The sequence below is a fragment of the Blennius ocellaris genome, assembly GCF_963422515.1.
Source record: "Blennius ocellaris genome assembly, chromosome: 11".
Taxonomy (NCBI): Eukaryota; Metazoa; Chordata; class Actinopteri; order Blenniiformes; family Blenniidae; genus Blennius; species Blennius ocellaris.
Window position 1 is genome coordinate 3,540,080 of NC_137660.1, and position 13,043 is coordinate 3,553,122.

Sequence of the window (13,043 nt, forward strand, 5' to 3'; positions counted from 1 at the left end):
TTTTTGTAGCTCTCTGTGAAATGAGATTTTGGGGCTATCTTTATCCACTTTTGTAGGTGGCGCAGTTTAGGTAATTTGCAGGTCACATGTGTGACCTTGCTGCATCCATCTGCAGTTCAGAGGCTCTCCCAGATGGACTGACTCCAAGGCATCAGCTTGGTTAACAACCAGTGGTGCAGTCAGGGGCAGCAGGTACCCTGTCCAAAATGATTATTATTATTATTTTTTTTTTTTAATAATTAAAAAGTGATTCTGAAATCTGTGTCTGGAATCAATAAGTGACTTTAACAACTTTATCCAGGACACGACTGGTTCTATTTTGTGGAGGTCAAATCTCCTATCTCCTCAAAACGCATCACAGCTCTTTTCGTCTGCTGAGGCAAGCAGAGAAAACCATTGCTAACTAACTACTATTGGGTTAAAATGTTGAGTGACAGTATCATCAGCCAATCAGATTTTGATGTGTTATTGACGGAACGCCTTCGGCCAGCAGAGTTTCTAGTGCTGCTCTGGGTGTCGTCATTGAAATGAGCTTCACTGATTGGCCCATGGCTCTGTTATTATCTGCTAATCTGCTGTTGGTATTTGGTGCTGTTTTTGATTTTAAAGGAGTGTTTCCCATATAATCGTGCACACAGACAGACATATTTTACGCCCAAAAAAAACCGCAAAGCATTGACGTGAATGTTTGTAAAGCCGTTGTACAGCGAGGACGATGTGGGGGTCTGCATGACGTCATCATCTCATAATAAACTAGTTCTATCTTTAAAACCTCAGAATCACCTTATTAATCCTGGAGAAATTCTTTATCAACGCAGCACCAACTGCAGTGTTTCCAACACAAATGCAGCACAAATGATTGGGACTATTTTCAGGGAGTTTAGCGTGGAGGAGGACCGAGGAGTCAATCTGCTGCTGCAGCGGAGGAACTGCTGTTGATTGTTTTGATGTCGTGGTCAGCGCTGTTCTCCTGGAGAGCTGGAGTTTTAAAACGGTGACGTCTTGAAATTGGACAAGCATGTTGACGAAGAACAAGTTGGATTTATCTACAAAGGTTCGTACGACCACAATACATTGTGGTAGTTCACATTAAAAGTAAGTAAATTAAGGTTGTTACTTGATAGTCATTCCATATTTATTGCAAAAAATAGCTCACATATGGTCATGCATCCTTGTTTTGTTTGTTTTATAAGTTTTAAGTGGTTCTCATTATATTTGTTATATAACTTTCAGTTAAAACACTTCATGCAACAACAATGTGCCCGAGGGAAGCACCGATCCACGTTTTTGCACTGATCCAATCCCTGAATTTATATATCTGCCGATACGGATAATATTGCAATACCAGAGCTCTGTTTGCTTTTATATTATTATTATCATTATAGTTGATTTTATATGAGGCAGTGATAAACTCCTCTCTATTGTAACGTATGAAATGTAGGCATGTTTTCTCTCTACAGACAACTTGAGGTCAGTAGAAGGTCCGAAAAGGAAACAGTACAAAGTATTTTAGTTCATATGGACAATGTGGGTCTCTAATAAACTAGTTCTATAAACCATGTGGACAATGTGGGTCTCTAATAAACTAGTTCTATAAACCATGTGGACAATGTGGGTCTCTAATAAACTAGTTCTATAAACCATGTGGACAATGTGGGTCTCTAATAAACTAGTTCTATAAACCATGTGGACAATGTGAGGGTCTGAGTGACATCATGGTCTCTAATAAACTAGTTCTATAAACCATGTGGACAATGTGGGTCTCTAATAAACTAGTTCTATAAACCATGTGGACAATGTGGGTCTCTAATAAACTAGTTCTATAAACCATGTGGACAATGTGGGTCTCTAATAAACTAGTTCTATAAACCATGTGGACAATGTGGGTCTCTAATAAACTAGTTCTATAAACCATGTGGACAATGTGAGGGTCTGAGTGACGTCATGGTCTCTAATAAACTAGTTCTATAAACCACGTGGACAATGTGGGTCTCTAATAAACTAGTTCTATAAACCATGTGGACAATGTGGGTCTCTAATAAACTAGTTCTATAAACCATGTGGACAATGTGGGTCTCTAATAAACTAGTTCTATAAACCATGTGGACAATGTGGGTCTCTAATAAACTAGTTCTATAAACCATGTGGACAATGTGGGTCTCTAATAAACTAGTTCTATAAACCATGTGGACAATGTGGGTCTCTAATAAACTAGTTCTATAAACCATGTGGACAATGTGGGTCTCTAATAAACTAGTTCTATAAACCATGTGGACAATGTGGGTCTCTAATAAACTAGTTCTATAAACCATGTGGACAATGTGGGTCTCTAATAAACTAGTTCTATAAACCATGTGGACAATGTGGGTCTCTAATAAACTAGTTCTATAAACCATGTGGACAATGTGGGTCTCTAATAAACTAGTTCTATAAACCATGTGGACAATGTGGGTCTCTAATAAACTAGTTCTATAAACCATGTGGACAATGTGGGTCTCTAATAAACTAGTTCTATAAACCATGTGGACAATGTGGGTCTCTAATAAACTAGTTCTATAAACCATGTGGACAATGTGGGTCTCTAATAAACTAGTTCTATATACCATGTGGACAATGTGAGGGTCTGAGTGACGTCATGGTCTCTAATAAACTAGTTCTATAAACCATGCGGACAATGTGGGTCTCTAATAAACTAGTTCTATAAACCATGCGGACAATGTGGGTCTCTAATAAACTAGTTCTATAAACCATGTGGACAATGTGGGTCTCTAATAAACTAGTTCTATAAACCATGTGGACAATGTGAGGGTCTGAGTGACGTCATGGTCTCTAATAAACTAGTTCTATAAACCATGCGGACAATGTGGGTCTCTAATAAACTAGTTCTATAAACCATGTGGACAATGTGGGTCTCTAATAAACTAGTTCTATAAACCATGTGGACAATGTGGGTCTCTAATAAACTAGTTCTATAAACCATGTGGACAATGTGGGTCTCTAATAAACTAGTTCTATAAACCATGTGGACAATGTGGGTCTCTAATAAACTAGTTCTATAAACCATGTGGACAATGTGAGGGTCTGAGTGACGTCATGGTCTCTAATAAACTAGTTCTATAAACCATGTGGACAATGTGAGGGTCTGAGTGACGTCATGGTCTCTAATAAACTAGTTCTATAAACCATGTGGACAATGTGGGTCTCTAATAAACTAGTTCTATAAACCATGTGGACAATGTGGGTCTCTAATAAACTAGTTCTATAAACCATGTGGACAATGTGGGTCTCTAATAAACTAGTTCTATAAACCATGTGGACAATGTGGGTCTCTAATAAACTAGTTCTATAAACCATGTGGACAATGTGAGGGTCTGAGTGACGTCATGGTCTCTAATAAACTAGTTCTATAAACCACGTGGACAATGTGGGTCTCTAATAAACTAGTTCTATAAACCATGTGGACAATGTGGGTCTCTAATAAACTAGTTCTATAAACCATGTGGACAATGTGGGTCTCTAATAAACTAGTTCTATAAACCATGTGGACAATGTGGGTCTCTAATAAACTAGTTCTATAAACCGTGTGGACAATGTGGGTCTCTAATAAACTAGTTCTATAAACCATGTGGACAATGTGGGTCTCTAATAAACTAGTTCTATAAACCATGTGGACAATGTGGGTCTCTAATAAACTAGTTCTATAAACCATGTGGACAATGTGGGTCTCTAATAAACTAGTTCTATAAACCATGTGGACAATGTGGGTCTCTAATAAACTAGTTCTATAAACCATGTGGACAATGTGGGTCTCTAATAAACTAGTTCTATAAACCATGTGGACAATGTGGGTCTCTAATAAACTAGTTCTATAAACCATGTGGACAATGTGGGTCTCTAATAAACTAGTTCTATAAACCATGTGGACAATGTGGGTCTCTAATAAACTAGTTCTATAAACCATGTGGACAATGTGGGTCTCTAATAAACTAGTTCTATATACCATGTGGACAATGTGAGGGTCTGAGTGACGTCATGGTCTCTAATAAACTAGTTCTATAAACCATGCGGACAATGTGGGTCTCTAATAAACTAGTTCTATAAACCATGTGGACAATGTGGGTCTCTAATAAACTAGTTCTATAAACCATGTGGACAATGTGGGTCTCTAATAAACTAGTTCTATAAACCATGTGGACAATGTGGGTCTCTAATAAACTAGTTCTATAAACCATGTGGACAATGTGGGTCTCTAATAAACTAGTTCTATAAACCATGTGGACAATGTGAGGGTCTGAGTGACGTCATGGTCTCTAATAAACTAGTTCTATAAACCATGTGGACAATGTGAGGGTCTGAGTGACGTCATGGTCTCTAATAAACTAGTTCTATAAACCATGTGGACAATGTGGGTCTCTAATAAACTAGTTCTATAAACCATGTGGACAATGTGGGTCTCTAATAAACTAGTTCTATAAACCATGTGGACAATGTGGGTCTCTAATAAACTAGTTCTATAAACCATGTGGACAATGTGGGTCTCTAATAAACTAGTTCTATAAACCATGTGGACAATGTGGGTCTCTAATAAACTAGTTCTATAAACCATGTGGACAATGTGAGGGTCTGAGTGACGTCATGGTCTCTAATAAACTAGTTCTATAAACCATGTGGACAATGTGGGTCTCTAATAAACTAGTTCTATAAACCATGTGGACAATGTGAGGGTCTGAGTGACGTCATGGTCTCTAATAAACTAGTTCTATAAACCATGTGGACAATGTGGGTCTCTAATAAACTAGTTCTATAAACCATGTGGACAATGTGGGTCTCTAATAAACTAGTTCTATAAACCATGTGGACAATGTGAGGGTCTGAGTGACGTCAGGGTCTCTAATAAACTAGTTCTATAAACCATGTGGACAATGTGGGGGTCTGAGTGACGTCATGGTCTCTAATAAACTAGTTCTATAAACCATGTGGACAATGTGAGGGTCTGAGTGACGTCATGGTCTCTAATAAACTAGTTCTATAAACCATGTGGACAATGTGAGGGTCTGAGTGACGTCATGGTCTCTAATAAACTAGTTCTATAAACCATGTGGACAATGTGGGGGTCTGAGTGACGTCATGGTCTCTAATAAACTAGTTCTATAAACCATGTGGACAATGTGGGTCTCTAATAAACTAGTTCTATAAACCATGTGGACAATGTGAGGGTCTGAGTGACGTCATGGTCTCTAATAAACTAGTTCTATAAACCATGTGGACAATGTGGGGGTCTGAGTGACGTCATGGTCTCTAATAAACTAGTTCTATAAACCATGTGGACAATGTGGGTCTCTAATAAACTAGTTCTATAAACCATGTGGACAATGTGGGGGTCTGAGTGACGTCATGGTCTCTAATAAACTAGTTCTATAAACCATGTGGACAATGTGAGGGTCTGAGTGACGTCATGGTCTCTAATAAACTAGTTCTATAAACCATGTGGACAATGTGAGGGTCTGAGTGACGTCATGGTCTCTAATAAACTAGTTCTATAAACCATGTGGACAATGTGAGGGTCTGAGTGACGTCATGGTCTCTAATAAACTAGTTCTATAAACCATGTGGACAATGTGGGTCTCTAATAAACTAGTTCTATAAACCATGTGGACAATGTGAGGGTCTGAGTGACGTCATGGTCTCTATTAAACTAGTTCTATAAACCATGTGGACAATGTGGGTCTCTAATAAACTAGTTCTATAAACCATGTGGACAATGTGAGGGTCTGAGTGACGTCATGGTCTCTAATAAACTAGTTCTATAAACCATGTGGACAATGTGAGGGTCTGAGTGACGTCATGGTCTCTAATAAACTAGTTCTATAAACCATGTGGACAATGTGAGGGTCTGAGTGACGTCATGGTCTCTAATAAACTAGTTCTATAAACCATGTGGACAATGTGAGGTTCTGAGTGACGTCATGGTCTCTAATAAACTAGTTCTATAAACCATGTGGACAATGTGAGGTTCTGAGTGACATCATGGTCTCTAATAAACTAGTTCTATAAACCATGTGGACAATGTGAGGGTCTGAGTGACGTCATGGTCTCTAATAAACTAGTTCTATAAACCATGTGGACAATGTGGGTCTCTAATAAACTAGTTCTATAAACCATGTGGACAATGTGAGGGTCTGAGTGACGTCATGGTCTCTATTAAACTAGTTCTATAAACCATGTGGACAATGTGGGTCTCTAATAAACTAGTTCTATAAACCATGTGGACAATGTGAGGGTCTGAGTGACGTCATGGTCTCTAATAAACTAGTTCTATAAACCATGTGGACAATGTGAGGGTCTGAGTGACGTCATGGTCTCTAATAAACTAGTTCTATAAACCATGTGGACAATGTGAGGTTCTGAGTGACGTCATGGTCTCTAATAAACTAGTTCTATAAACCATGTGGACAATGTGAGGGTCTGAGTGACGTCATGGTCTCTAATAAACTAGTTCTATAAACCATGTGGACAATGTGGGGGTCTGAGTGACGTCATGGTCTCTAATAAACTAGTTCTATAAACCATGTGGACAATGTGGGGGTCTGAGTGACGTCATGGTCTCTAATAAACTAGTTCTATAAACCATGTGGACAATGTGGGGGTCTGAGTGACGTCGTGGTCTCTAATAAACTAGTTCTATAAACCATGTGGACAATGTGAGGGTCTGAGTGACGTCATGCTCTCTAATAAACTAGTTCTATCTTTAAAACCTCCCAGTCACTTTATTAATCCAGGATAGATTCTTTATCAACGCACCACCAACTGCAGTGTTTCCAGCTCTAATGCAGCACAAATGATTGGGACTATTTTTAATGAGATTTCAGGGAAATCCATTCCAGTTGCCCGAGCAAAGCTTTTACTAGCCCCGGACCTTCAGACAAGCCTTAATGTCGAGCTCTGAGAATGATAAATAAAAGATTGGGACATGAGACCGGTAACTAACCGGACTAAGGGCATTTCTATTGGTGTGCATGAGCAGGATCACTATTGTGACAACACATCATCAGTAGGGTAAAACTAACGTGTCTCACGACGTACTTTGACTGGAGAACCACACAGTGTTCAAGATACTTTGGACGCAAGCTCAGGCTCCGTTTATGGACCCCTCTTAAAGGACCCATATTGTGTATATTTCATGTTCCAGTCCCTCCTCTGCTCATGTGGATGACAATGTGTCTGATCCAGTAGAAACACTCACAACTAGTGACATTCTAGTTGTTTCTTGGACTGAGCTGACGTCACCTCTCATGATGGTGGTTCTCAGCTCCTCCACCTCCTCCGCCTCTCATGATGGTGGTTCTCAGCTCCTCCACCTCCTCCGCCTCTCATGATGGTGGTTCTCAGCTCCTCCACCTCCTCCGCCTCTCATGATGGTGGTTCTCAGCTCCTCCACCTCCTCCGCCTCTCATGATGGTGGTTCTCAGCTCCTCCACCTCCTCCAACTCTCATGATGGTGGTTCTCAGCTCCTCCACCTCCTCCACCTCTCATGATGGTGGTTCTCAGCTCCTCCACCTCCTCCACCTCTCATGATGGTGGTTCTCAGCTCCTCCACCTCCTCCACCTCTCATGATGGTGGTTCTCAGCTCCTCCACCTCCTCCACCTCTCATGATGGTGGTTTTCAGCTCCTCCACCTCCTCCACCCTCACGGAGACTGCAGCCCAGCCCACAGCCGCCTCCTCCACCCCTGGGTGACGTAGCCAGCAGCTCAGCTGGTAGTTGTAGTAATGTACTGACACATCCCCACCCCCCTCCGCCTTCCAGGACCCAGGACCCCCCCCCCCACCTTCCACAGTCACATCTGTGAGTTAGCTTGTAAAGCAGCCCCACTGACCCTCAGTCAGTTGCAGCAGTGATGAAACACTGGAGGTCCCAGGCAGCGTCTATCAGAGGAGCTCCAGAGAGGAGGGAGACCCCCTGCTGCTTTGTGGAACATAGTGGTGATCAAGTAGTTGGCAGTGTGGTCAAAAACCTATCAGTCAGAATAAACCTGCTGTTACGTTCTTTTTTTCTTCTTTTGTCCTGTTTATGCTGCCGCAGCAGAAGAGAAATAGTAAGTTCTGAGTCATACAGTCCATCGTACGTTAAAGTTCTTCAGCTGGCATCTATGCAGTAGTGTGTGGTGGTGTTTCAGTCAGAGCCAGCAGTAACAAAATACCCCCCCCCCCCCACACCCCCACACACACACACATGATGTCAGTAAAAACACAATCCGAATCCAATGCAAGGCCACTATTATCAATCAGTATGACACCATGACAGCTGATCAACAACCTCAGCACATTAAGACTCCACTGTGCAGCATCACCATCACATCATCTTCCAGTGTTTCCCACAGGTTTGCACGGTGACGGGGGGGTGGGGGGGGTGCACGATTGTATGGGAAACACCGCTTTACAATCAAAAACAGCACCAAATGCTAACAGCAGCTCCAATCTAATCAAGAGAAAGTAAAAAAAAAACAACAAGCATCACCATCACTTGTAGATTAAATCCTCCTGCTGTAAAATGCTGACAAAGACTTTGTTGGTCTGAGTTCAGCTCATCATTTCTGGTATCTTCTTCTACTCACAATTTACATTTATTCTGTCTCGGTCTTACTGTTCAATCAGCCTCCATCACTCCAGAGCAGATCATAACAGAGTCATCACCTCCTGCCCATGAGCCCATGAGCCAATCAGTCAGGCTCATTTCAATGACGACACCCAGACCAGCACTAGAAACTCTGCTGGTCCTGAAGAGTTCTGTCAATAACATCAACATCTGATTGGCTGATGATCCTGTCACTCGACATTTTAACCCAATAGCAGCGTCCAGCTTCCTTCAGAGGTTAGCAATGCTTTCCTCTGCTAGCCCCGGCAGAGGAGAGGAGCTGTGATGCATTTAGAGGATATATGAGAATCATTTTGGACAGGGCTAGCACTGTCCACTAGCACTGCCCCTGACAGCTGAAGAACAGGAACTCAAACTAATGAACATGAGCGAACCAACTCTGGGTGTTTCAAACCTGCAGTCTGTGAGGTTCCTCATTTTTCCTCATGGACCTGAAGCATGGAGCTCTGACCACCACCCGTCCCTCCACAACATGCTGCGATTGCGTCCGCGTCAGCGAACGAAAAAGCTGGCAAGTTCAGGAGCGTTGGTGAAAAGATACGGTCCGTTTTTAATGAGACTGGCACAAACAGGAAGTGACTCCTTGAGACGAAACTTCCGATTGTCGTGAAAAAGGTCTATGCAAGAGATCGGAGGATGTTTGGGCGGAACCTTCCCTGCGCCCGAAGCTGAATGTCGCTGGGGCTGACGTCACAGCCGTCGGTAATAAAGTGAGGCTAATTGATGGGTGGAGTCGCGGGAGGTGGCGAAGATAGGACAGAGACACAGAATGGAGGGGGATTGGCTAATTCACAACATCTTTTGAGAGGAGTGCATATCAGGAGAAGATCGACGTCAAAGAGCACAGACCTGATCAGTGGAACGTCGCAGCAGCAGTCAAAAGACAGAGGGAGACGTACACCCGGTCTTTTTCCAGGACCTGCTTTAGCGGCAAGGCTTGGCTAACTGCTTGTAGTTAAGCGAATGCTTTATTCTGCTTTCCCTGCCTCCTTTTTCAAACGTCAGGATCTGACTCAGTGTGGATTTATATAGGTAATACTGATTTGAAACACTTTTCAGAAAGAAGCATGAACAAACTGCAATCCACACGCAACTTGCACTCCGACTTGCCATGTTTAGAAAAATGTCATGTCAGCTTGATGAAGGCTGCAGAACAGGGATCCGTAAGGAGGTTGACAAAAACAGGCACATCCTATCTAAAATCAATCGTTATTTATTTATTTATTTATTTAAATAATAGACCGTGTCATGTTCTGTGGCGCATTTGAACTTGTCCTGCTTGGCTATGATGAAAGTGAGAGTATAGTTAACTTTCAATGCACACAAACAGAAATGTGTTCAGAATTTTGCAAAAGTGTCCAGTTTGTTGATGTTAATAAATGTTTAGATATGCTCGTATGTATTAATGGCTGAGAATCTCAGACCTTGAAGAAAGCAGTTTATTTTACACTTCTTTTTTAAGGTTACTAAAGATGAATTGATGTGTTGTTTCAAAACAAACCTGATATACCTTTTGTTTGCCCTAAACTCAGACGAACGTTCATTTCCAGTGAGCCAGCCCCAAAACACACTCGTTTTCTACAAGAGACTGATGAAGCACCTGCTTGTGTTCGTTTACAAGCATGTTAATAAAAGAGTCTTTGTTCACGAGCTGTTTAAAAGAACTACAATGTTTCACCACTGGAGCCTCTCTTAAGCTTAAAAACGCAACATTGTTGTCATGTGGTCTATAAACACACTGTATTTAAATGAAATAAACGTTGGCTGAAGATGTATCAGCAGCCTGTTCTTCATAAAAAGCAATCATACTGTAAATAAGTTGGAATTAAAGAGGTCTATTAGGTGATTGAACATCTTGTAGTAACACAGCAGAACTCACCTGCAGGAAACAGTCAGCTCAACTTTGGTGGCCGGGATCGCAGCGGCGAACGGGTCCGCGTCCCCGAGACCCGCCATGTCCATGGAGGCTGCTGGCTCCCCTGGCTCTCCTGGCTCTCCTGGCTCTCCTGGCTCCCCTGGCTCTCCTGGCTCTCCCTACCCACGGAGCCGCAGCCGCGGCATGAGGGGCCGTGGCGGCGGGGCGGACGGAGAACGAGCCACGGGAAGTGGGAGCGTTGACACGGAGAATGGTGGAGCCTCGGAGCGCGAGAGGCGGAGAGACGGAGAGATGGAGGGATGGAGGGATGGAGGGAGGAGAGGCGGAGGAGCAGGAGAGACAGCGCGAGAGAGAGAGAGACGCGTCTGAGTGGTTCTGAAATCCTGAGAGGAGGAGAGACTGAGACTGAGGGGCGGGGAGAGAGAGAGAGAGAGAGAGAGAGAGAGAAGAGAGAGAGAGAGGGGGGGCAGAGAGAGAGAGAGAGTGAGTGAGGAGAGAGATATATAAAAGAGAAAGAGAGGGGGGAGAGAGATGGAGAGAGAGAGTGAGGAGAGAGAGAGAGATATAAGAGAAAGAGAGCGAGAGAGTGAGGAGAGAGAGAGAGATATAAGAGAAAGAGAGAGAGAGAGAGTGAGGAGAGAGAGAGAGATATAAGAGAAAGAGAGAGAGAGAGAGAGAGAGAGGGGGAGAGAGAGAGGGAGAGAGAGAGAGAGAGAAGAGAGAGAGAGAGGGGGCCAGAGAGAGAGAGAGAGAGCGAGTGAGGAGAGAGAGATATATATAAGAGAAAGAGAGGGGGAGAGAGATGGAGAGAGAGAGATGAGAGAGAGAGAGATATATAAGAGAAAGAGAGTGAGGAGAGAGAGAGAGAGATATAAGAGAAAGAGAGAGAGAGAGAGTGAGGAGAAAGAGAGAGAGAGAGTGAGAGTGAGGAAAGAGAGAGAGAGAGTGAGGAAAGAGAGAGAGAGTGAGGAGAGAGAGATATATAAGAGAAAGAGAGAGAGGGGGGGGGAGAGAGAGAGAGAGAGAGACCCTGAGCTAATCCTTTATTGTTCCATTGCCGTTTTTACAGCTTTGAAACTTTTTTTCCACTTGGTTTTTCTTTAAGAAGAATTGAAAAGATAAAGAATGAAGGAAAAAGAAAAACTTTACCTGATGCTGGAAACGTAAGGTCAGTCATTCACATGAGTTACTTTGTTGAAGAAATGTAACTATATCCGGTCAAAACAGTGACTGTCATCTTTATGTACCTTCGTCTTTCTAAATACAGTGTGTTTGCAAATCCACCCAGCCAGAGGTCCAACTGAAAGGATTCCACACTCTCAAGATGGGAATAACCAGACCCAAGAGCAATTTCTCATTTTTAGTGGCGCTTGAAGCTCCTCTGATGGCGATCAATGGATCTGGATCCCAGTGCTTCCAAAAGGCCTGTGAGAAGTAACGGAAAATACTCAGTTCAGTTTACTGCATGACCAGAAGGTGTGAGTCAATCTGCCAATTGCAGACTTGCAGCTGTTGCAAAGTGATGACACACTGGTCAAAATAAATAAAAAGCTCCTTAGCCTCTCCTTGGAATAATACAGTCTGTGTAATGTTTGGAACTGTATAAGATTGTGACTGAACCATGTACAGTCTCCAGACATTCACCCCACACCTCATCACTTAGTCTTAGCCCAAGACCCCCCCCCCCCCCCCCCCCCCCCCCCCCCCCCCCCCCCCGAATACAGTCATGGACAACACTTCTCACCATACAGGATCTTATAAAGATCCCCTATTGATGGGATCACATTTCTTTATGGCCTCCAGGGCCTCACGTCTACTAGTGATATTAAAGTCAGGCACCTTTTTCCTAACGTAGTCCTGGATCTGTAAATATAAAAAGTAATGTGAATTTATAAATACTAGCACTTTAATTCATATTAAAGAAATAGTCATTAATATGTTTTTGTGTCTGTTTCCATACTCTTATAGTGCTGTTTATTACAACACTGTTATCATAAAACGATTTATTTGACTTTAATGGGACTACTGCGGAAGGCAAGCAATTGGTGAGAATCCACCTGCTATCTTTGACTTGTACAAGTGTTGTTGTTTTGATTCTAACATTTGCTTTGTCCCATAGAAAAGGGGTAATAATTGAATGCAATTGTTTAAAATAGGATGCACTCATAAAGCACGGGATAGACGGAAATAAGTGAAGGAAGTGTGGTAAGAGCACCATTTTGATTGCATTGATCCTTCCCGTCATAGAGAGTGGGAGAGTTTTCCAAAAATCTATATTTTGCTTTAGTTGCTCAATTTTGGTCTGCCAATTCAGTGGAAGGAGATCTTCTGGGGGGGGTTTGTTATCGTCACACCCAAATATGAAAAATAACTAACCGTAAATAAGCAGTGTGTGTGTGTGTGTGTGTGTGTGTGTGTGTCAAACCCCCTTGGCTCTGCACCTTTCTCTAATGGCCTGGAAAGCCTGGTGTTTTTTCATGATGGCCGACATGAGATCAGGGAAGAACAGC

At 42.5% G+C, this 13,043-nt stretch overlaps 1 protein-coding gene across 1 annotated transcript in view; it reads right to left on the bottom strand.

The window, feature by feature from the left end:
- The window catches only part of LOC308136162 (copine-8-like), a gene marked incomplete at its 3' end in the record, with an annotated part of 197,687 nt that extends 187,021 nt beyond the window's left edge, over nt 1-10,666 (bottom strand). The window contains exon 1 of the mRNA XM_080504398.1: nt 10,537-10,666. Coding sequence (XP_080360524.1) covers nt 10,537-10,619 — 83 coding nt within the window. The 5' untranslated portion in view covers nt 10,620-10,666. The remainder of the gene's footprint in view (nt 1-10,536) is intronic.
- Between the last annotated feature and the right edge of the window lie 2,377 nt (nt 10,667-13,043).